Consider the following 26,565-nt stretch of genomic DNA (forward strand, 5'->3'; position numbering starts at 1 on the left):
ATGTTAATTATTAACTTGAAGGAATGACATTCTGCTCACAGGGAAGCTGCACAATAAACCTACTTTTCTTGAATCTACATCTGAGGAGGGACAGTGAAATGAAATATTGAAATAATGAAATAATAAAGGATTTTATTTTTAAGGCTTTGAGGGAGTCAGTCTGTATGCCAACGGTTAAACTCACATCAAAACAAGCACTACAGAATCTCTGCTTACTCCTTCAGGTCTCAGTCATCATAAAAAGGGAAAATGTCCTAGAAATTCTGTTTTGATCACTTAAGTGGCCCTTTGAGGAGAATAACCTCAGCGGAACAGCAGTTGACAGTCAGTGTGAGCTTACTCTGCTAAGCACTGGGCACATGCATTTCATGTACTCATTCGATTTGCATAATGCCAACATTAGGAAGGTTATTTTATCATTCCCATTTCAAAGATGATCATGTCCAGAAATGGCAGAGCTGGGATTTGAGCCCAGGTTGACCGATCTAGAGTTTATATTTGTTTGGGCATCACATGAAGCAGTGCCCATTGATAGCTATTCTTATTCCTTAAAAAAAGAAACACACACACACACACACACGACATGGCTTTATGCTATCGTCAATCAAAATCCTTCACCAAGATAAAATTCACTTAAAATTCATTATAACTAACTCCTATCGCCCTTCCGAAGGCTGCCGAGAGCCCAGTTTGTGAATAAATCTCACGAGGGCTACTCCTAACAGAAACTCTTCAAAATTGATTACTTGTAGCCTGGTTTCCACAGAAGTTGTAAAGTATTGTTTTAATTGAATTTGGTTCTAAGTTAGAAACTTTGAAAAATTTATGTGTCAAAGGCCAATGGATTTCTCAGTAGGCTTGATTTATTTAGCAAGAGATGCCTACAAAAGCCAATTTGCTATGAGGAATATGGTTACATTTAATTACACTTTTAAATGACTAATTTATTATATCTAAACACCTTTTAAACAGTACATATTACTCTGAACTGTACAGATGCTGAGGAATCAAAGTTTGTGGTAAACACAATGGATTTTGCTAAAGACTCTTCATTTTACTCTGCATAGGCTTTCTGGCTTCAGACTGCAATGTGTGTGAAGTCGTCAGGTAAAAATGCTAAACTGAATGGGACCTGACTACATCTCTTTTTCTTCCTATTGGCAATCAGGTCCTGCTCAGAAGGAGATTTTCCTTTGGGTGTATATTTAATATCCATTTATCAAATCTTGAATTGAAAATATTACATGCATCACTCAGGATTTATTTAAGCAAAGCAAAGCAAAGCTGATGTTTATTTTGGAATCTTGATGAAAATTACCTTATTTTAGAGTAAAAAATGAATTTTTAAAAATTATGCTTTAAGTTTTGGGATACATGTGCAGAATGTGCGGGTTTGTTACATAGGTACACACGTGCCATGGTCGTTTGCTGCACTCATCAACCCATCATCTACATTAGGTATGTCTCCTAATGCTATCTATCCCTCCCCTAGCCCCCAACACTCCAATGGGCCCCGCTGTGTGATGTTCCCCTCCCTGTGTCCATGGATTCTCATTCTTCAACTCTTACTTATGAGTGAGAACATTCAGTGTTTGGTTTTCTGTTCCTGTGTTAGTTTGCTGAGAATGATCGTTTCCGGCTTCATCCATGTCCCTGCAAAGGACCTGAACTCATATGTAAAAAAGGAATTTTTCAAAACATTATGGATTGATTCATTCAAGTAATGACTGACAACTGGCTGTGATGCCTTGTGCTAGCATTTGTGCTCCAACATAGAAGGTATGAAAGAACACAGGCAGGGTTCTCTCTTCAAGGAATTCACAAGCAGTCTTGGGGATATTGGTAACATTGGTTAGCTGATGTCATAAGTGCTGTAATTGAGCGTGAAGGTAACAGGGACCCAGAGAGGGAAGCGAATAATTCTGTACAGGGTGGGATGAGGGTTTAGGAGCATTTCGGGAAGCAGCGACAAGTGAGTTGGGCCTTCAGAAATAAGCAAAAGGAGGGATAAACAGTCAGAGTACAGAGGATTTTAAGGGCAGTGAAACTACTCTGTATGATACTATAATGGCAGATACATGTCACTATACCTTTGTCCAAATCCATAAAATGCACAACACCAGGAGTGAACGCTAATGTGAACTACGGAGTTTGGGGATAATGATGTGTCAATGGAGGTTCATTAATTGTAACAAATTACCATTCTGGTGGGGGACACTGATAATAGGGTTCCTCTCAATTTTGTAGTGAACCCAAAACGGCTCAAAAAAACTACAAGTCTTTAATAAAAAATTAGCCAAAAACCAAAAAACCAAAACAGAAATTAAAAAGCCATTTTCTAAGTAGAGAGGGAGCTGCCAGACAGAGAAGAGATGAGCAAGGCATGAGCTGAACACAGGGCACGGCTCACCAAGTGACAGCCAAGTCGACAGTGTGGCAGGAGCAGAGTGGCTCCCCTGTGTGTATGTTGGGTGGGGGGTGGGTAGTGAGACAAGCAAAACTCATTTCAAGTGCTATGCAAGCTGACAGAGAAACAAAGGCACTAACAGGAGGTTATCTTGCTTAAGGAGAGACTCCCCACTGTCCCCGCCACCACAGACTTAATTTGGCTTCCTTTTGGAACTTGGAATTCCATTCCCCTCTTGTCTACATGGTGAACTTGAACTCATTCTTGAACTTCAGCTTAACTGTTGTCTTCTCTGTAAAAGCATCCCTGAAACCCACAGGTGGAATCGCCCCCTCTCATGTGTTCCCATAACTCATTATTCTATCACTTGCCATCCTGAGTTACAGTCAGCCATTCACCTGGGCTTCCCCTCCAAAACTGTGCACACCTCAAGCTTGGATAAGGCTTTATCTGTATCCTCAGAAGCCAGCCTAGTTGACAGTACATTGTACCACTCAAAAACATATGTGTGGAATGAGTGAATGTGAGACAGACAAGCAAGCTTGTGGTGAGAGTTTTCAGGGAGATACTCCTGACTCTTGTGGCAGAGAAGGTGTATCCTTCACAATGAGGCCTGGAGAAGGGCTACAGTGACTTTGGAGCTAAGTCTTGAGGATAATCAGGTCCAAGGTACAGGGATAATGTGCAAAGTGCATTTAGAGAATTACAAGTGGGACTATAGAATGGAGTGAAAGGTGGGGTGCAGTGAGAGATGAGGCTGGAGACAGGGCAAGTCTCAGATCATGGGGGCTCCTGTATGTCAAAGTAAAGAGGTGATGGGGAGTCACTGAAAGGCTTTACATAATAAAGAGATCAGATCATATCAGATCTGGGTTTTAGGAAGATCACTAATGTGAACAATAATGATAATAATAATGACAGCTAAACTTCATTTATTAAGTACTTATGTCTCAGATACAGTGCCAAGCATTTTATAAGGGTCACAGCTTGGATTTGAACCGTGGCAATTTGATGTCAGAGCTGATGCTCCTAACCACCAGGTTACAGTGCCTTGACTGGAGGCACAGAGATGTTAGGGGACTATTGAAGGAATTCAGATGAAAAATAAAGTGCATAAACCATAAAAAAGAGGAAAATCATGTCCTTTGCAGCAACATGGATGCAGCTGGAGGCCATTATCCTAAGCAAATTAATGCAGGAACAGAAAACCAAACACTGCATGTTCTCACTTATAAGCAGGAGCTAAACATCAGGTACTCATGGAAATAAAGATGTCAACAATAGAAACTGGGGACTGCTAAAGGAGAGAGGGAGGAAGAAGGCAAGGATTGAAAAAGTAACTATTGGTTACTATGCTCAGTACCTGCATGACTGAAGCATTTGTACCCCAATCTTCAGTATCATGCAATGTAGCCTGGTGACAAATGTGCACATGTACCTCCTGAATCTAAAATAAATATTGAAAAAAATAAAGTGCATAATCTGTCATGGGATTAAGGGGAAAAAAGAAAAACGGAAAAGTGCCAAGGCTGTGGTATTAGGAAGGGTGGGGTAAGAGATAAAAAGGAGAGAGGATTCTTAGGATTTGGAGACCAGCCAAATGTGGGATAAAGAAGTGGGAGAAATGAAGATGTCTTCCAAATTTCTGGTTAAAGGATCAATATGGATGTTGACATTATTCACTGAGATAAAAGAAGAGTGGGATAGGCGGGGCATGGTGGCTTACCTGTAATCCCAGCACTTTGGGAGGCCAAGGCGGGTGGATCATTTGAGGTCAGGAGTTTGAGACCAGCCTGGTAAAACCCCATCTCTACTAAAAATACAAAAAATTAGCTGGGCCTGGTGGTGGGCGCCTGTAATCCCAGTTACTCAGGAGGCAGAGGTTGCAGTGGGCCAAGATTGAGCCACTGCCCTGCAGTCTGGGCAATAGGGCAAGACTCAGTCTCAAAAAAAAAAAAAAAAAAAAAAAAAGGGGGTATTATTGTGATGAATAAAGTTATGAATTTTTTTATTTCTTCTTTTTCACTGTCCCTGTGCAACTTTTAAAGAGAAAAGCATGAGCTGTCAAAAAGACCACAATGATGCTTGTAAAATTGCTCTATCTAAACTCTATACAAGCAGCGAGTTACAGAGTTCATTAAGGAATACAATTTTCCATTTGGCGGTAGTTCCAATGTTAGATAGACTGACTCTGATGCAATAATAAACATATCTCATGAGTACCAAAGGTAGACTTTTCAATATTTTCTCTGTCTAAAAAAATCAAACCATTTCAATTTCTCATTTGGTCAAATAGAGGGGTTATTAAGTTCATTACCAAAGGTCTTATTTTTGGCTGTATACTTTTAGAGTGGAATAGATGTCATGCAGGAGATTTCAGTCCTTCAGAACAGGAGAGTGATGAGAACATTGTATCCAGGGCAACTAAGAGTTCAGCCTTTTCAGTCCATAAATAATCATTCCTCAGGTTGCCCTTTGTAATGTTGGTCTCCAAGCTACTTCATGACAGAATGAGCTCGATCAGGAGGCCACTGTTCTCTTTCTTACTTGCAGTTTAAATGACTGCTGCGGAATATTTTATAAGAAAGGCAATGTTTCAATTCTATTGCAAATTGTACTGGTAAAAATCTGCAACTGACTCTTATGATCTTAGCTTGGCTACAAGGATACTCTAACCAGAGTAACCAGAAGTCAGATATTTTTCTGGGTGGGTGGATACTTTTTGGCACCAAGGCTGCCAGAGGTGTTATGTATGCTTGACAGTTGTGTTTAATGAAAGCACAACTGAGGCGAGAGAAACCTGAAGGTATGCAAGGTAGGGACAAAGAGCACTAATCCCCCCATCAAACCAAATGGAATTTCTTCTCCATGAAGACTTGTGTAAGTTCTCCCCAGAGCACAGAAATCTCACCTTCCATGGGATATCCACATATCCACTGGATAACACTCATTTGACAACTGAGTCACCACATCATGGTGGTCAGGAGCCCAGACTTAGGAGTCAGACCAGGTTAGGTCTGATTCACTTTACTCAAGAGCCTCCATTACTCAAGAGCTCTGCAACAGTGCTTACCACACAGAGTAGCCATAAGGAGTAAACTAGATAACATGTAAGGCATTAGGTGCCAGGGCCTCTGAGATTTCCAAGATCTACAAAGATGTTGGAGACCTGGAAAAAACTGGCTTTAAAATACGAAAAGCAAATCACAAAATTCATATGTATTTAATTAAATACTTAAAACCTAACTTATCCACTGTCAACTATGCTTCAACTCAATTTTTATATAGTTATATATAAATGAGTAAAAGTTATTTTATGTTTTCTTTAAACATTTTTATAGCAAAAACATATTTACTTTTGGATGAAAGTATATTTTAGTCGGTTTGCTATGATATTGAATGTAGCCTTATAAGTAAATGTTTCTTAGGCCTGCGGAGGTCTCAAAATGGCTCTAGGTACTTAAAGAAATGGTAGCTCTAATTATCATTATTATACCAATGATTTTATTATTCTGCTTTATGACATTTCTTGTGCCGTACTGAACTGTTCCACTGATGTTTATGCTCTGTCTTTCCAATTAAGTTGTAAGGTCCCTGAGAACAGTATTGTAGAGAACGGACTGAGTTAAAAAACTGGGCTCTGCTCTGGGCTCTGCCACTGACCAGGTGTGGAAGCTTGGACCCACGCTTCAGTTTCTTCACCTGAAAAACAGGAAGACTAAGACCTATTCCAACCTCTGCTGGGCCATAGTGAGGGCAATGGGCCATACTGAAGTGCTTTAACTATGGAAACACATGGGAATATAAGCTTCTGAAGCATCCACAGTGCCTATCATAGCCCATCATCCACAGGGAAGAGTCAGTGAACATCTGGTGACTTCTACAGAAGATTCTTTTCTGTCTTCATATCCAAGCAGTACTTGTATAACTACAGTCTTTTCCTCTGTGTTCATTCATTTCATACATATATATTTAACAAATATTGAGCCTCTTGTATGTGCCACAGGGCTTGTACTAGGAACAGGGGATACAATGGGACACCCAGTGTCTACAGTAAAATTGTTCTTTTTGTTATTTCAATGTGTGGTTTGATATATCATCATACAAAGCTTTTCTGAAGGTAAATAAAACAATTTAAGAAAAGACTGTCATCTTCTAACTTCCGTCCCCCATTCTAAAACACTATTTCAGAATGGACTCTGATTATTTCTCATAGGGAGTGTTCTCATTTTGGTCCTGGCTTTTCCAGGCAAAGCTGGGATTTGTTAGAAAAAAGCTTGCTCCTTGTTAAGCAATGAAGCTTGCTCCTTCTTAACCAATGAGAGGAAGCTGCAAAGCCAGGGACTCACGGGTGGCAGGCAGGAGTTCCAGGTGGTTGTGTCGTCACTGCTGGTACTTATGCTGACATTACAGTTGTCCACCTGGGAGGCACTCAGGCCATGGGAAGTCCCAGCATCCTCCAGTTCTTCATTTTGTTGCCGCCGTAGGCTCGCCAGCATCTGTAACTCGGATTCACTCATCTGGCTCGGCTGATAGTTTCGCCAGTCATATTCCTGACCAAGAAAGAGGAAAATAACAAAGGGTCATTTGGCCTTTGCTAATTCTATGGCTATTAACAATGCCACAGCCTTAACCCCTGCAGCAGCTCCCCAATTGACAGAGGCACAAATCCCTAACATGCCTCCATGCGCTACCTGCCCCATCCATTATACCGCCTCCTGTCTGCTTGCTCCTCACAAGCCAGCCACTCTGTCCTTCATTAAGGTCCTCAAAAGCATCAGAGTCCTGTCTGCCTTAGTCCTGTGCACATGCAAGTCCCCTCTGCCTCGTGTTCTGGGTAATGCTTAGGCTCCCTTCAGGTCCTCAATTATGTATCACTTTCACAGGGAAGCCTTTCCTGACAACCATAAACTGGGTCAGCTCCTTTATGATGCCCTCTCAGAATCTTAAAATTTTCACTTTTAGCATTAATCACAGTTGCAGTGATGGAATTGTTTCTGGAGTTGGCAGGTTTGCTATGAGCTCTACAAGGGCAAGCACCATGACTGTTTTGCTCTCACTGCCTTTCCTAGGTCTGGTGCCTAGTAGGTACCCAACCAGTTTTTGTAGATTAAGTAAATAAACAAAAACTAAAAGTAGTTTTTTTTAAAACATTTGCCATTTTAAAAAGCACAGTTTATGAGTGAATTGATGAATTTCATCATTGTAAACATAAATGACCAAATTTATTCAACTTGCAGTACGATTGAGAATGACTAGTATTGGTAAAAGCCATCAAATAAAATTTGAATGTAAGATGGGAACCTGTAAGGTCTGAAAGCCTGGAAGATCTCATAGCTCCAACCAAGGTGGATTCACTGTATATGTCATCTATCAGGTACTTTTTGAAACATACTACTACTATAGATCTTTAGATGGTAGTATAAATATTATTTCACAGTATAGGTGGAAATTGGCATATAGAATTTTCAAAACTTTCCCTTCCTTTCTTTCTGGCATAAACTAGATTTGACAACAAACATTAATTTCAACATTACTAAAATATTAGCATCACATACGAGCAGTGTGATTTACATCCAGAACTGCCATATAACTTAAAAGCAATTTGAACATTTTCTTATACATCTGGAAACACTGGTTGTACTAACAAGGATTTTTTTTTTCCAAGACACCCTAGAATTTTTAAGATATTTATATCTCTACATACACTTTCTTGGAGGACTCTCTGGCTTCTTTTCTGCCTCATAGGAATGTAAAAAGTTAAAAAATATATAATTTTGAAAAAAATTCTTGGAGTTCCTATGACATTAAATGCTTTATAATAAAGCATTATTATCATCATAATTTGGGGTTTATAAAAGCTTGTTATCTGATAATGTGATGTGGAGACTTCCTAAAAAGTTGCCACTGGAAACTCAGTTAAATCCTTATAGTTCATGGGACAAGCAGCTTGGCACTGTGAGGAGCCATGCAATCTTTAATAGACATTTCATGAGCACTCAATATGCTTTCAGAGTTCTTGGGGGCAACATAGGTATCATAAGAAGAAGAATAAAATTTATATCCCAATGAAAAATGCAAAAGTGAATAAGGAAACAAATAATTTAAATTCAAAAGAAGTAGTTGAGGGGACAATAAACACATACAAAGATGTTCAGCATCCTTGTTATTAGAGAAATACAAATCAAAACCACAATGAGATACCATTATACCCATTAGGATGGTTACAATAAAAAAGAGACAATAACAAGTGTTGGCAAGGATGTGGAGAAACTGAAACCCTCATACAGTATTGGCAGAAAAGTAAAATGGTGCAGCCACTTTGGAAAACAGTTTTGGCAGTTCCTCAAAATGTTAAACAGGTGAGTTACCATGTGACCCAGCAATTCACTTCTAACCTTATACCAAGAAAACTGAAAACATATGTTCACACAAAACTTACACACAAATGTTCACAGAAACATTATCCATAATAGCCAAAAAGTGAAAACAACCAAATATCTATCAACTGAGGAATGGATTTTTGTTTATTCACATAATGGAATATTATTCAGCCTAAAGAGTAATGAAGGGCTGGATGAACTTTGAAAATATTATGCTATTTGAAAGAAGCCAGGCACAAAAGACCACATATTGTGTGATTTACTTTATATGAAATGTCCAGAATAGGCAAATTCACAGAGACAGAAAGTAGATTAGAGGATGGCTGGGCTGAAGGAAAGGGAAACGGGAAGTGACTGCTAGTGGGTATATGCTTTCTTTTTGGAGTGATGAAAATGTTCTGAAATTAGGTCAAAATGATGGTTACAGAATCTTGTGAATATACTAAGAACTCCTGAATTTCTTACTTTAAAAGAGTGAATTTTATTGCATACAAATTATATTTCAATTAAAAAAAGCAGCTTGGTAATCAGATGTGAACATGAGAATACCAGCTGCTTGATTTTAGCTGCAGCAGTGAACAAGTAACTTGCTGTTCTTCAGTTTTTTGGTCAAGAAGTGGGATTAAGCGTTCTAATGTGTCACACGGGTATGTTAGTTGGCTCATCATTGCCAATACATACTTTTACAATGAAAAAGACATTTTATTTTAATTTTCACAATTTTTCTTAAGAAGAAAGCCTTAATATGTACTTCATATGATTAAATCTTTCGTTTGATTTACTTATTTAATCCACAAGGCTGTACTGTGCCTGAAGAACAACCCTGGGTTCTAGGAGAGAAGAATAAGAGAGGATGTGGCAGTGATTAAGCCAGACAAATCTAAGCCTGGGCCCTAGTTCCACCAATTGCCAGCTATAAATGACTAGGAAAATTACCTAACCTCTCTATGCATCAAATTCTTCATCATGGGGACCACAGTACATACCTCACAGGATTTTTGGTGAACTAAATGAAATAATATTACATCGAATGCTTAGTAGAGGCACCTGACAAACAAATATACTAGGGAGTCTCCAAATGTATTATTTGTGTATTATTTGTACTTTTAATGGAAAATGTTTGAATGTGTACTTTGTAATATATGTTTATTTATGAATTAAATATATGTATGACTATTTTAAAATCATATGTAGAGTACAAAACATACACAAAAATGGAATTAAAATGCTTAGGATTAAAAAGACAAAATTATTTTCAATTTTTCTTCCTGAATCTGAATGGGTTGTCTTTGGTACACACTTTTAGGGATGAGCACAGCCCTCTTAAGAGACCACTGAGTTGGCAGTCAATACATACAGTCCCTGTTATTATTATTTTTTCTGCTCATTTTCTCTGTCCCCCTTCTTCCAGTCTTTCATTCATTCTGTAATATGCTAGGAACTGGGAGCATAAAGAAAACAAGACATACTTCTGTCCTCATAGAGTTCACAGTCTACAAAGGGAGACTTGAGAGGTATTATATAACTGGAATTCTAATGTACTGTGAGAAATACAACAACAGAGGTATGAGTAAGATGTCTGCGGAATGCAGCACAGATGTGACTAACCGCCCAGTGGAATTATAGAAAATCTCACAGAAGTCTAAGGTGGCATTTGAGAGTAATTAAATTTGTTGACAAATGGAGTTAGTGGCCTTCAGAAGGACTCCCACCACTGGCAGGCAGTATTGAAGCTGAGGCTGAAGGAATAGGTAGCTGGGATATTCCCTATATTCCACTGCAATAATGGAAATAGATTGATTCATTAATTTATTCCGTAGAAACTTACTGAGACCCTATTATGTGCCAGGCACTGTTGATCTATATTTGCTTAAAACTCTGCATTTCCATGATTTTATTTCATACAACAGCAAAATGTATTCTGACAACACCTTGGAAGGGGCAGCCAAAATCCAGTAGAGAGAAGAAAGCAACTTTCCCCAGCATCACTAATAAAGCAACTGGTGGTGGAGTCAGGTAATTAACTTAGTCTTTCGAAATGTTTTTGATTTGCAATCTCTTAAATCATTTCAAAATCACCAGAAAGGCTAAATCATTTATTCGTTATTTTTAAGAAGCTTTGCAATAAAGTCTTTGCATTAAAGTGGACTCCAGCACAAGATGTTATCTAACTAAATTACACCACTGCTGAGAGGCAAAGTGGCTTATGTAATACTATCTCTGAAAGGCTCAAAATGTTATGTATAACTCAATTTCATCTCAAAATATCCTTGTAGGAAAGAGGGGAGACATTATCAATCAGATTTGTCCTGGGAACGAGGCAATGGTCTGAAGGCTATACACAATTCAGCTGTGCTCAGATTCGCAGGCCAGTCCTTCGCTCTCCAAGCCATTCAAGTCATTCGTTTTCACTGATCTTTCTCTAGACATTATTGGGAGCCTAAGCCAGTGAAGTTACAAAGACGATTAAGATATGGCCTTGCTTTCATACACCCTACATCTATCAGGGCAATTGAGAGCTATAAAGAAGGAATTCCAAAATAAGGTAGTATATGTTGAGGTATAGTATTAATGATCACATAGGTCCTTGATAATGATTAAAAGGAAAACTGATAACTCCAGCAAAAACATAAAACATATCAAACAGAAACAACCTTTCAACTTGATGCCCTTCGCCCAATCTATTCCTTAAGCTGCTAGGACAGAATAGTTTAATCAATCAAATATCTGATGATAGAAGTTTGGGAGCCTCAGATAGGAACCAGTTCTGCTAAACGTTGGGTGACACAAGGCTAAATCTACAGTGGAGGTGTGGAGAAAAATGAGACATGGCCATGGGATAAGATCAGACCAAGAACCTCACTCTGTTCTTTATGGATTGAAAAGGAAGAAAATTGGGAGAAAGCTGGGATGTTACTTTTTTTCTGGAGCCTATAAAATCTGTGAGACTCTTTCAGTATCGGGCTTGCATTGTGACAGTGCCTGATAGTCATGGCCCAGGAGACATGATGTTGCAAAAACTTTTAATACAAGGACTATCAAACAATATCCACCTTTGTATTTTTAAAAAATTATTCCCAGTGTAACTTTTAAAAAAAGCACTACTACAAAGGAAATGGTGGCTTAACTTAGGATATATTATTAAAAACAACATAAGAGAAGGGAGATATACAAAATGGTCTGGCATTTCAGAAAAGAGAAAGACCATTTTGTGGAGGATCAGTTAAACCTTCATAAAGGATGGAGGAGATGGTCCCTAAGAAGGGGCTTGAAGGAGAAGGAGAGCAATATGGCAGCAAGTTCCAACCAACAGGCAGAAAAACAGGGGGCAACCTGGAAGTAGGGAGCTTGTGTTCATATCAAATAATTTAAATAGACTATCAAGTAATACTTATACATTACTGTTCCAGCAATGAAGTCAGTAACACTGTTCCAAAGCACCAAGGATAAGAATACCTATAATTTATTCTAAACCTTAAGAGACCAAATGGCTTCCCTTTCCCTGCCCAAGTTTTATTAAAAGTCTAAGATTCTACCAAAAGATATATTCTTAATAGCTTCCAAATGGAAATTGCCCACGTGCCCATCAACAGTAGAACGGATACAAAAAGGATGATACAATCACACAGCGGAACACAATACAGTAGTGAAATGAGTGATGTATTGAATCTCATGAACAAAATGCTAAGTGAGAGAAGCCAGACACAAAAGAGTACATATTGGTAAAATCAAACATGGGGATAATTAGTTGTGAGGAAGGAATAGTGACAGGGAGGGAGCACAATGGGGCTTCTGGGGTGCTGGTCTTGCTCTTTCTTGATCCAGAAGATGGTTACATGGGTGTGTTCAGTTTGTGAAAACTCATCAAAATATAGGCTTATAATATGCACACTTCTCTCCAATCAACAACAAAGTCTAAGGCTCACTTGTGAATCACTGGAAAATTCAATCTAAACAGTCTCAGCGGGGGCAAAAAAAGCATTTTGTAAATGCACCTGGGGAGCCAGTATCACTGGTGGTTTGAAATTTATATTTATTAAAACTTTATAGCTGTCATTAGAAAGTTCTGGAAGATGTTTTTGGACCCCAACACGACAGTAGGAAAAGTACTAGAAGTCCGTTTTCCAAAGCTAATTTTAAACTTTAACTGCCATTTGAATTTGAGGATTAATCTTCTCTCTATTGCTATTTGCAGACAGTGTTTAATCTCCACAGTGACATTTTAAATAATAGCTGATGGTAAATTAATGTTCCAGGGCATCTCTTCACTAGCATTCCTGAAAATTTGTTTCAGATTCTTGAGCTAGGCATCACACCCAAGAGTTTAACCTGATTCATTGGGGATGTAGGCCCAATAACAAAAGGAATGGAGAGAAGACAGTAGCCACAAGCACAAGCTGTAAGTGACACATATTTGTGCACATAGTTCATTCACAATGTATGGTAGCTTTTAGCACACGTCTCTACCATGCAAAAGAGTAAATTAAAACTTAAAGACCAAGCCACAGCACAACTTGAAAAATTTTACTAAATTTAAGGGATGCTATATTGAGTTACATAGCAGGAATCAGGAGTTAGGCCATAACCAGCTGGTCAGAATCTAGATCGTGTGCTATGTTCATGGCAGGCACATGGACCTAGGCATAACCAGACTTGATGCTGCCTTTGAATTATCTGTCATAAGCATTTTAGAATGTGACCCTGAAGACATTTCATAAGCCTGGCTCAACTCATACTTCATTAACTATGCACATCACTCACTTAAGAATGTCTCAGGTAGAGGATTCTTGGGTAATTAAATCAACTGGTGGCAAAATTCCTTGTAAAGAGATAGATAAGTTTCCATCTCACACATCTCTCTCTTCTTTGGGGAGGAACATGCATGAAAGGTTTTGTAAAAAGTATTTTTATATTGATGTGCTATATTTATATAGAATAACCTTTTACTCTATGACCTAAATAGAAATATACTTCCATATATTTTGCTGTGATAGCTTGCTAATTTTCAGAAAGAATTCTCTGACAAATAGAACTGAACTCTTCTTACTAACCTTAAAGTGAATTGAAAAACAAATTTTAATTTTCCCACACCTATCTTCTGAGTTCAGGGTACGTTTCAAGCTTAACAATGAACTATACACTAGAAGGAATATAGTAAAATCAAATTGAATAGGTTTCATACTATATTCAAGGATATGCCATCTATGGGGCATATCCTTGTAGCCTTGTACATGGGACAAGCATAGTAGCCATTCAATAAATGGTAGTTTAAGATATTATTTAAAGAACCAGCAGGAAAATTATTACTGAGACTGTTTACAGAAATGAAAATAGAGGAGGTAAGCCAACTGATATGTCTGGAGTGGGAAGAAGATAACTTTAAGTAAGCTTGAACTGTTTTAGAATGTAAAGCTTTGGTTGAATAATGACAGATATACCAACATTTGTGTGTGCTTTTGCATATTAAAATACTTTAAAGCATAAAGTGGCAAGAGAAGTTAAGTTGTCACATGATCATGGAATTTTTTTCAGTGGCCTCTAATTGGGGGTAGCAGCCCATTGTGGTGGAAGGTGCCCTGGCTTTTCTGTCCCTAACTCCTGGATTTGACACTGCTTTGTCACAATCTAGACAACAGTGAGGTGGAGTCTTTCTGCTTCCTTGTCTGTCAAACAGGAACAATAAGGCCTCTTGTGAGGGTTGGAGATAAAGACGAGATAAAGTAAGGAGCACCTTGTAGAAGGCCTGGCATATGGGAGATACCTCAAACCATTAAAGTCACATAAAAGCTTCTGAGTCAAGGACTTCAGATCTCAGTGCTTTTAGGAAATACACTCAGCTTAGTACCTTTTCCATGAAGAGGTGAATACGACTTGCTCCTATTTAAAACCTGGAAAACCAAGACAGCAGAGAAGATAAATGTCTTCAATAAACATTTGATGAGTAGGATGCTAACCTTAGCACTAGAATATTAAAGAATTGACAGTGAACCATCATAGTGTTGGCTAAACAGCCAACTCATACTTCTGATAGCACCTTAATGTCTGTCAATTCTTTCTAACTACAATTTCTGAAACTTTTGAGAACTTGAAATTTCTCCTCTTCATTAGAATAATGGGCGCATTCTTTGCATACCAAGCTGCTCAGAAATGGAGATATCAAAATGTCTTAGTGACTTCTGCTATTCCATACCATTACCCAAAACTTGAACCATAATTCCATTTTACTTATTTAAAAATACTTCTACTCCACACCGTTTTGCCTTTGCAACCATTACATTAAACATTAGCTACAAAGAAAATGAAAGAAACAAACCGTTCTGTAGCACAGCAAGGCTTCAGTCTGAAAAATATTTAAAAAGAAAGCAGACGGATAGGAACAAGTTACACCTGGAAAATTTCTATGCCTAATTCAAATACTTTTACTGGTAGTGGAAATGTTATTTAATCACCAAATTCTGCAGTTTCAGCAATATCCCCAGCAGTGCACTGACAGACAAAACTGAGATAAGGACCTTGTCTTTTCTGAGACAAGAAATGAGTGCAGTTTTGACAAAACATCAAATATCAGACTGTTTTCCAAAAGCTATTGGTAGGAGTGTCCCACTTAGTAAAGGAAACATTGTCACCATGGTTAGCATTACGGTTTATGAACTGCTACTAGTTCTGCCCAAATTCAATTCAAGACCTCAAGCAGGAAGCTACACATCTGCAACTTAGCTGTGTGAACAAGGTAGACACACAGAGGGTGGCCTCTGGGGAATGATCAGAGAGACACTGCTTCCTGCTTATAAATAAATATTTTTCTCTCTTTAGGGTATCCCTGAGAACATGCCAATATGTTACCTGGCAGAAGGCACACAGAAATTCACTCTGTTAGCACTTGATTCAACTATAAATAGCGAGCAGGAAGCACACAACCACAGAGCCACCACCCTTACAGAACAGTATCTGTAATTAATTTATGGAATTTTATGAATTTGAAAAGGTTTCATTTGCTTTAGAATGCCAGTCATACTGGTTTATATTTCTGCCTAACCACTCAGCAAAAGGTAGAAGAAAGTACACTTCAGATTAGGGGCTAGGTGTTCTACATGTGCTATCTAATTTTACACTCAAAACAACCCTGTGGGATAGGTATTATTTTCTCCATTTTATAGATGAGGTAACTGAGGCTCAAGGACATTAAGAAATGTGTCCAAGGTTGCATAGATAAGAAAGAACAAAGCCAGGACTCAACTCCAGGCCTGTCTGATTCCAGCTGGTGCTCTGAGCCATGGTGTCCACTGCTTTTGACTTTTCAGTCATGGAGAATGAAAATGTTGATAGCTTTGACAGAGGGTTCTGTTTGGGGAAGGCTGTTTATCAAGTGACCCAGGGCAGCATGAGGCCAGTGGGCACATGTGGTAGAAACTGCTAAAGGAGGGAGAACCACCCCTAAGTGAACCTGCACTGTTGGCCAGGGCAATGAACATATGTCTAACACACAGGGTGACCTGACTCTGAAACAGGTGTTTTGAAATAATGCAATGTTGTTGTAGCTGAAGGGAGAGAAGGGTCAGAAAGACATTTATGGATTCTTCAAACAATGGGGTATTGTTGGAAAAACAGTTGCAAATGGCACATTTGAGTGGCAAATGGGAAGAGAGACAGATGGCTTCAACAAAGAGTATTATATACCCTAGAAAAGGCAGAATTTTATATAATGAAACAATGCTTTAAAAATACTAAAATAATTTACAAATTCATTTTTTCTCTAAGTTTATAGAGCACAAATTGCAGAGACTTTTATTACTTTAAAAAATGTGATGATAGATTTTCTCCAATACTGAGTTCAAATATATCAGGGCAGAAATGAAACTAATTCTTTTACATTATCCAAAGGAAATAGCTTGATAATTAAAGGGAAAAATGTTCTCACACTATTCTATGGCCTAAAATATATTCAAAAGTGTCCTTCCATAATTCAGTTTTGATTTTCAAAAATGGAGATGTGAAGGTTAAAGTCAAAAGTTACATGGCTCATTTTACAATTCTTTTCCTATTAAAAGTCATGTCTCTTTTTTTCCTAAAGAGAATACCTGAATTTATAATTGGTAGCATATTTGGTCTTTCTTATGAAACTAAGCATTCTTCAGTAAGCTCAAACGTTTTCTGGAGCTACAAAGCCTGTTACATAAGTCTTTTGTTTGTTTGTTTAAAGAAACACATAATGACATTTGCCAGTTTAAAATGATTCGTTCAAAATTGTTTGAATACAGTTATACGTGGGAAAAAGTTTAATTACCAGCTATCTACATGGTTGCAATATTACCCAGAGGGTTGTACTTCTTTCTTAATTAAAAATATTTGAACCTAATAATAGATAACTCTATTAAAATATGAATAAAACATTGCAAGAACAAGTTTACCAAGCAGTTAGCAAATCATTTTCAGTAAGCATTCCTTAAGAATTACTAGTACTCTTCCATATCACGGGATTAGGACAGTTCTCTTGTATCTCCTTTTGTAAGAGTCTTATTTTCCTTTGTCTTCAAGTTGCTTCACATTGGCACTTTGCAAGAGCACAGATTTTCAATGGGATGTCTACTTACAATTCCTGATTGCAGTACCTTGATTGCTAAGTTGACGGCTAAGTTCCTTCCACGGTCTTTCACAGTACTTATCATGGTTTATAATTAATTCACGAACAATTTGTTTATGTCTACCTCCCAACAGACATGAGGAAAGAGGCCTTATCTGTCTTAGTCAACTGTTACATGTCTAGCACCTGGGAGAATATCTGGCCTGGTAGGTGCTCAATAGAAAAGGAGATGTTCTTACTTATCCAGAAGTAGAGCCAAAAGAGCTGTATTCCATCATCTAGAGGGCCTTTATTTTAGAGACACAGCTTAGGTGATAGAAATCACCAACATGTTAGTGCTCTAAATATATGAACTACAATGCTAGCCAGCAAAGATGATTTTGTACCTACATTCATAGTAATATTAGAAAGACTTCTAGCCCCACAATCTTTCTCAAAATTTTCTTCTTGCATCAAGGACATTTCCTATGACTCACACTAATAGTATCCTTCTAGGCCTGACTGGACTTATGATGTCTGTGTTAGAGTTCAATACCAGAGCTACAATAGTCAAAGCATTAAATTTTAACTACCATGAAATAAAGAAAAACTTCCATTCAAATTAAGTCCATTTGTGGGGGAAATCAGGCAAGAAAAAAGAAATAACAGGCATCCAGACTGGAAAGGAAGAAGTAACCGATCTCTATTTGCAATGACATGATCTTGCATATAGACACACCACATGAAATTAAAAAAAAAAAACTACTAGAAGTAATAAATTCACCAAGGTTTCAAGATACAAAATCAACATACAAAAATCAATTGTATTTCTATACATTAGCAATGAACAAATCAAAATAAAATTAAGAAAACAATTCCATTCACCATAGCATCAAAAAGAATAAAACACTTAGAAATAAAAGATGGCAATATTTCCCAAACTGATCTACAGATTCAGTGCAATCCTTACCAAAATCCCAGCTGCCTTTTTCACAGAAATTGACAAGGTGATCCTCAAATTCATGTGGAAATGCAAGGGACCCAGCATAGCAAAAACAATGAAGAAAAGGAAGAGCAAAGTGGAAGGATTCACATTTCTTGATTTCAAAGCTTACTATAGAGCTACAGTAATCAAGACAGTGTGGTATTGGCATATGAATAGGTATATAGATCAATGGAATAGAATTGGGAGACCAGAAAAACAACTCTTACATGCACGGTCAATTTAATGGGGAAAACATAGTCATTTCAAAAAATGGTTCTGGGACAACTGGATATTTATGCAAAAAAAAGAAAAAAAAATAGGTGGACCCATCCCCCAACACCACATATGAAAAATTAGATCAAAATAGATCATAGAAATAAACTTAAAAGCTAAAGTTATAAAATGCTTAGAAGAAAACACAGGAATAAATCTTTGTGGCCTTGGATTAGGCAGTTGTTTCATAGCTACAATACCAAGTGCACAAGCAACAGAAGAAAAAAAAAATAGGTAAACTGAATTTCATCAAAATTAAAAACTTTTGTGCTTCAAAAGACATCATAAAGAAATGCATAGAAAACCCACAGAATAAAAGAAAATACCTGCAAATCATATATCTAATAAGGGACTTTTATCTAAAATAAATATAAAGAACTCCTACAACTGAACAATAAAAAGACAACCCAATTTAAAAATAGGCAAAAGATTTGAATATGCATTTCTCCAAAAGAGATATGCAAATGGCTAATGAGCACATGAGAAGATGCTCAACATCATTAGTCATGAGGGAAATGGATATCAAAATTACAGTAAGATACCACTTCACACCCACTAGAAAGGCCTTAATGTAAAAAAGAGACAAGAAACATTGACTAGGACATGGAGACACTGGAACCCTTGTGCATTCCTGGTTGGAATGTAAAATGGTGCAGCTGCTTTGGAGAAAGTTTGGCATTTCCTCAAAAGTTAAACATAGAGTTCCATATGACCCAGAAATTCCACTCCTAGGTGTATATACTCAAGAGTATTGAAAACATATACCCAGGTGAAAACTTGCACACAAATGTTCATAACAGTATCATTCATAACTGCCAAAAAGTAGACACCACTCAGATGTCCATCAACTGATAAATGAATAAACAAATACGGCATATCCATACCATGGGTTCAGGTGTAAAAAGGAATGAAGTGATGCAACATGGATGAACCTTGAAAACAGTATGCTAAATGAAAGCGGTCATACACAAAAGGCCACATATTATATGATTCTATTTATATGAAATGTCCAGAATAGGCAAATCCATACAGACAAAAAATAAATTAGTGGTTGTCAAGAGTTTATGGGGAGGAGTAATGGGGAGTAACTACTACTGGGTATGGGGCTTCTTTTGGGATGCTGAAAATGATCTAAAATTAGATAGTGGTGATGGTTGCACAACTCTGTGAACACACTAAAAACCAGTGAATTGTACACTTTAAGAGGATGAATTCTATGTTGTGTGAATTTAGTCTCAATAAAGTAGTTATTTCTAAAAAGTCACCCCATGGGTCTCTGGGATCTGGGGAAAAATCCCTTTGTGAGTTAGTAAGCATACAGCACTCTGAGGAAACTCATTTTCATAGATTCTTAGCTGCAAATACCAAGTGGAGAAAATGCTGTTGTCTAAAAGGTGTCTATGGAAGAACACTCCATTCTCATTGTAAATTTGCTTTGAAATGAGGCGCACTGCTTTATGACTTCAATTATTTTGTATCCTGTTAAACTAAGATGATCACATTCACAAATGTGAGCCATAGATGGTAATGATCATGTGGGCCGAGATACAACTTTTTTTTTTTTTTTTTTTTTTTTTTTTTTTTTTTTGGGACAAGGTCTTGCCTGTCATCCAGGCTGGAGTGTAGTGGTGTGATCATGGCTCAGTGCAGCCTTGAACTCCCGGGCTCAAAAATTCCTCCTATCTCAGCCTTCCAAGTAGCTGGGACTACAGGTGCATATCATCATGTGAAAAAAAAATTTTTTTCTTTATTTTTTTTTTTGTAGAGAAGAGGTCTTACTCTGTTGACCAGGCTGTCTCCAACTCCTGGGCTCCAGTGATCCTCCTGCCTCAGCTGCCCAAAGTGCTGGGATTACAGGTGTCAGCCACCACACCCAGCTGAGACACAACATTTTATTGGTCTGAGTTTTGATACTGAGTTCAAACTTCTCTGCACGTATGGGAAGCAAGGCCTTTATACCTTTAACCCCTCAAAGATTAAGTTCCTTCCCCTTCTTCATCCCTTTGAAATGATTGCTCTGAGTCAGTCTCCTTAATGTAAAAAGGAATGAGTATTCTCATAGTGTTCTTTTGAGGAAGAAGAGACATACCAGGCTTGTGCTTTGTGGGTTCTGGAAACTGTCTTATCAGAAAAGCCTCTTAAATGAAGATAACAGGTGAGAGTAAGTCCCTGGCTCTTCCTCCAAACTTTGGTCTCTTTGTTCCTTTTATTATTTCCTGGTATTATTAGAGAGAACTATTTTTTAGGTAGTGTACTTTGTTGAGTACTTCAAGTTCATTTGTGCCTGAAGTTTCCAAACTTATCTTTATGCACTGGTTCTACTTCTAAAGAAAAAATAAAAAGATCGAAAATCATTAAGTTTTTGGATATACAGGATGACAGACTCTATCTAATAGAAGGTAGCGGACAAGAAATTAGGGAGGAACCTAAGTGGAATGCTTCTCAAAGACTTGCTTTGTTTCTGTTTTTGGCAGCCCAGTATTGGCTGCAGTCAAGTGAAACAGTACCATAGAATAAATCTATAAGGCTAGTCTATTAGCTACACTCAAATTCATTAGCATAACCAAAGGAAAAAAATTACAATTAGGTGGAGCAAGAACATTTGTTTTACAAAAGTTTTCAAAAATGAAAAACATGCAAAAAATTACTGACAACTTTCATCCTAAATCACCACAAAGCAAATACATTTTCACTAGATTAAGTGATTTACTATTTTCTCATGTACACAAACACATACAAAGACAAGCGCACACATGCATGTGATCGAAAAAGAGGAACACATTTCAGTTCTATCTTTGGATGTTTCTTGACAGAGGCATCAGTTCTACAAGACTTAACCCATGTTTATGCCGCATAGCAGGCTGGATATGGGCAACAGTTCTAGAGTCAGTATCTAGATTCAAGTTGTCCCTCCTCAACTAACTAGCTGTTGTCCTTGAACAAACTGCATAACCATTCTAAACTTAAGTTTCCTCATCTGAAAATGATGTGCGAATAATGGCAGCCCTTATCTTGCAGGGTTGCTGTGAGGATTAAGTGGAGTACTTCATGGAACAGGGCTTGGCACAGTGACTGGCACATGATCAATGTTCACAAAATATTAGCCACTTCTATTTTGCTGATGATAGTGATGAATATATCTACTACCTATGCCAGGTAACAATTAATCCACTCTAACTTGCTTAGAACATAATTGAACCAAAACTTTACAATGCAACACCCACAGAATATTTAGGACATGAAACATAAAGAAAATCTTTAATGTTTTAAAAAATGGAATATACATGTCCTTTGTTCTGCATAGCCTCATTTGTTTTCTAGTTTCTAAGTGCAGCTTATAGGGGAATTGAAGGAAGAAAAGTACTAATATAGGAAGGAAAAACTCAATCTGATGGACACGAATACAGCCACCAAACTAGCTGAGGGATTTATTCGATGACACTGCTTTACTGTTAACCTTCACTCATATCATTTATTATTTGGGGAACTGCTGTAGAGAGACCAGAAAGTGAATAGAATAATGATGTTTTTACGGCTCCTAATGTAGATTGTTATTGAAAATTTGTCAATTTTACTGGCAAGCTTTTCGCTGAAAAATAAGATCATCATTTATAATTTGCAGGCAGTGATAACTACAAATTATGGGAAGTAACTAGAAAATAAAATAACTGCTATGATGAAAATTACATAATTATCTTTCTCATTAAAAACATGAGGTATTCTATTATCCTTGGGATGTGCAGTAGACTCTTTAACAGCTGCTGTTACCAAACTAAAACACATCAGAATAAGAAAGAAAATACAATACTGATCACCCAAATGATGAAAAAGAGATACTGCTAAAAACATGTGTGCAACAGAACGGAACACAGCAGGATGCATTGCCAGCATCTGTAAACCACACGGAACCACTTACAGATGCTTCGGGGATCGAGCTCAGCCTTTCCCCTGAGATTTCTTTCAGGGAGGTTTTGTTTAGTGAAGCTGGCACTTGCTGGGCTGGTAGGTCCTTCGCTTTGATTACAGGGTCTGGAGTTTTCTGACAGGATCCACACCTTCTTCCAGTTGGAGAAAAGCATGTTGTAGGCAACAAACTCATTTGAAAGTTGTTTCTATCTATTTGCTCTGCCGAGGAATCCTGGCTTTCTGTTGCTCCTGCTTCTGTGTAGGCGCTCTTTAGATATTCCTTACTTGTCCGCTTTGCAGCCTCCCCCAGCAGGCTCTCTGATGTTAACTGAGTTAACTCCGAAGGACCAGTTGTTGGGCCTCGAGAACCCTGGATACTGTGGTCACCCTATGTTGGGGAACAAAGTAAAAATCATTTTGAGCAGAAATTTGCAGTGAATAAGTTACTGAGTACAAGTTCTTAATAAATTCATATTTTCTATGAATAAAGCAAAAGCACGTATATGTAGATTTTACTTTAATCGGCAAAGAAAAACATGAGTAACTAAAAGTAGCAATGCAAATAGGTATAAACCATTTGCTAAAATGTCCTGCTATACAGTAGTTGGTCTGGATAAGGCATATTTTTTACTCATGAATAACAAGAGAACATTTAAGAAGTAAAAATGTCTAAAAGAAGAGAATCCAGAGCAAGTCATCTAAAACATCTAAGAATCCTATACTTTGACTTTCTGATAAGTTAACTCCATGGAAAAAGAAATAACTAGAACTTACGGTATTTAGCCTACTTAAGCAGAGAAATGGTACTCTATTAATAAATACAAGTGGGCCTAGGGAAGCATTTTTACCTTATTGTAGGGCAGTTTTGTTTTTCAAGAGCAATAGATAATGGAACATGTTTTATAAAGTATTTTTCTTACTGAAAATTTTAGTTTTAGAAAGGTATTTTTCCACAAAATGTGAACCTCATTAAATATAAATACTTGGAAAGCTGACAATGAAAGCTACAATAATTTTACAAGTCCATAGTTCTGTGATTATCCATAGAAATGCAAAAGTTTAAATTTAAAAAATCTGATAAAGGAAGAATTACAAACATGAAATCAATGGTAATGAAAGTAGATAATGAAAATGAGAAATGTAGTGCTATTTCAATTGATAGATTTTTATGTTATAAAATAATACATTTAAACTGTGTGATCACTGCATGTACTTGTCATGGTAGATTCTTCCAACTTGACTAATTTATTTAAATATATATGGTGGGGCACAGTGGCTCATGCCTGTCATCCCAGCACTTTGGGAGGCCAAGGCAGGTGGATCACCTGAGGTTGGGAGTTCGAGACCAGCCTAACAAGCATGGAGAAACCCCGTCTCTACTAAAAAAAATACAAAATTAGCCGGGTGTGGTGATGCATGCCTGTAATCCCAGCCACTCGGGAGGCTGAGGCAGGAGAATCGCTTGAACCCGGGAGGCGGAGGTTGCAGTGAGGCGAGATCGAACCACTGTACCCCAGCCTGGGCAACAAGAGCGAAACTCCATCTAAAAACAAACAAACAAACAAACAAAAAACAACCAACCAAACAAAAAATATAATAAATGGATGTGAAATGATAAACTTAGAATAGAGAAAAAACAAAAAAGCAGAGATCATTTTGAAGACATTATTTGGTGTCTAACAATGCGTATCTTAACATTCAGTTTCAGTAAGCTATTCCTTCACCCTTCAATTTATAGACATACAGAACCCAGCATCTAGTTATTTCTAAGGGTTGGCATTTTAAAAACAAATATTTGGGTGACTGATTGGACTGTTCAATTTCTTCCTGAATGTTTGACCATCATACACACTCAACATAATGATTACAATCTCTGGTGAAATCTTCCTTACAGAAGTGAAGCATGGGTAAAAGTGAGAGAGTTTGCTCTCGGTTGGGCAAGGGACAAGGGAGAGATCTACAAAAGCTTTTAATTACAGGGGATCTAGCTTATTCACTATTCTGTCTTCCTTTCTTCCTCATCACGGGCCAAGTTCATCTAGGTGCTACAGATGCTTGGAGTGTAATGATAGACCAGAACATAATCCCTGCCATCCAGGGACTGTATTCTGAAGGCAAAGAGGAGTCACTGTGTGAAGCAAGGGAATGTCACAATGACACACAATAGAAGGCATGGGTACATGTTTATGGCTACTGTTTGTAGAGTGTCTGGGTTGGCTTGTGGAGACAGTAGAACTGGAGGCCAATCAGTAGACTATTGTATTGTTGTTATTAGGATTATTGAGGTGCCTGAATTAAGGCAATGGCAGTGATGATAGAGAAGCTGGACTGGTTTGAGAATTCAAGTCAGTATGTCAAAGGCAAAGTACGTCATACTGAGTAATTCTTGCAGTCTCTTACACAGAGTATGAGATCCCTAACCCCTGCCCTTTTATATTTTTTTCTTCTTGTGAAATGTAGTTGAGATTAGCAGACAACTGTGCTCTCAAGAAAGTTCCAAGGTTGGACTTCAAAAAGCTCCAGGAAATTAAAAGATAAAAATAAAAAATATAAACTTTATTTCTCAACATAAGTTCCACCAAGGTCAAGTCACTTTTGTAAGCCATGATGCTAGCCATTTAGTCCATCCCTAAGAAACTGAGGATGCTGGGAATATAACCACGCCAATGCAGTCTTTTTAAATATTATTAACTGAAAAAAAGGGTGCCTCTTAAAGATTTTTAAGATTATAAAACAAAAAGGAGTCAGAAGGAGCCAAATCAGGGTTATAAGGTGGATACTTAATAATTTCCCAACAAAACTCTTGCAAAATTGACCTTTTTGGATGAAAGGAGTGAGCAGGAGCATTGTCGTGGTGGAGAAAGACTGTGGGGAAGCTTTTGTGGGTGTTTTTCAGCCAAAGCTTCGGCTAACTTTCTCAACCCACTCTTATAATAAGCAGATGTTCTTGTTCTTTCACCCTCCAAAAAGTCAACAGGCAAAATGCCTTGAGCAATGCCCAAAACCATTGCCATGACCTTTGCTGCTGACTGGTCCACTTGTGCTTTGACTGGGCCACTCCCACCTCTTGGTAGCTATTGCTCTGATTGTGCTTTGTCTTCAGGATCATAGTGGTAAAGCCATGTTTCTTCTCCTGTTACAATTCTTCAATGAAATGCTTCAGGATCTTGATCCCACTTGTTTAAAATTTCCATTGAAAGCTCCGCTCTTGTCTGCAGGTGATCTGGGCACAATGGTTTTGGCATCCATTGAGTGGATTGCTTAACTTTAATTTTTCAGTCAGAATTATGTAAGCTGAACTAATTGAGATGTCAATGGTGTTGTCTATTGTTTCTGCTGTTAGTCTTCCTCCTCTTCAATTAGGGCATGAATAAAATTATTTTTTCCTCACAAATTGATGTGGATGGCCTGCCATTGAGGGCTTCATCTTTAACATTGTTTCATCCCTTCTTGAAACAAGTTTGTAAACTGCTGATTTCTTTGGGGGCATTGTCCTCATAAGCTTTTTGCAAGGCAACAATGATTTTACCATTCTTCCATCCAAGTTTCACCATAAATTTGATGTCGGTTTTTGCTTCAATTTTAGCAGAATTCATATTGCTCTGAAAAGGGATTTTTTTCAAACTGATGTCTTATCCTTCCTTAGTGCTCCAAACTAGATTCTGTTCAGACATGTTATAATAAGTTAGTACAAGTTTATTTTGGTGCATTTTTTAAAAATCAATGTATAGTTTTCTCATAATAGGCATTTTCCATTAACTTTTTGAAGTCCTCTCGTACACTTGGGTCTTAAAACCTCTTACAAGAGGTTTTACATTCTCATCAACAATGGGAATGTAAACTAGTACAACCACTATGGAAAACAGTGTGGAGATTCCTTAAAGAGCTAAAAGCAGAACTATCATTTGATCCAGCAATTCCACTACTGGGTATCTACCCAGAGGAAAATAAGTCATTACACAAAAAAGATACTTGCACACGCATGTTTATAGCAGCATGATTCACAACTGCAAAAATGTGTAACCAGCCCAAATGCCCATCAATCAACGAG

At 37.7% G+C, this 26,565-nt stretch overlaps 1 protein-coding gene and 1 pseudogene across 4 annotated transcripts in view; both read right to left on the reverse strand.

The window, feature by feature from the left end:
* LOC126948836 (B-cell CLL/lymphoma 7 protein family member C-like) overlaps positions 1-26,565 on the reverse strand; it is a 1,005,321-nt pseudogene that overhangs the window by 112,584 nt on the left and 866,172 nt on the right.
* The window catches only part of CFAP20DC (CFAP20 domain containing), a 307,261-nt gene that overhangs the window by 72,546 nt on the left and 208,150 nt on the right, over positions 1-26,565 (reverse strand). For all 4 annotated transcript variants that reach the window (XM_050781227.1, XM_050781230.1, XM_050781228.1 and 1 more), the window contains 2 exons: positions 22,525-22,902; positions 6,757-6,960 (listed from right to left, as the gene is read on the reverse strand). In XM_050781227.1, the coding sequence (XP_050637184.1) occupies positions 6,757-6,960; positions 22,525-22,902 (582 nt within the window). The remainder of the gene's footprint in view (positions 1-6,756; positions 6,961-22,524; positions 22,903-26,565) is intronic.

The sequence above is a fragment of the Macaca thibetana genome, chromosome 2, assembly GCF_024542745.1.
Source record: "Macaca thibetana thibetana isolate TM-01 chromosome 2, ASM2454274v1, whole genome shotgun sequence".
In the NCBI taxonomy this organism is placed as follows: domain Eukaryota; kingdom Metazoa; phylum Chordata; class Mammalia; order Primates; family Cercopithecidae; genus Macaca; species Macaca thibetana.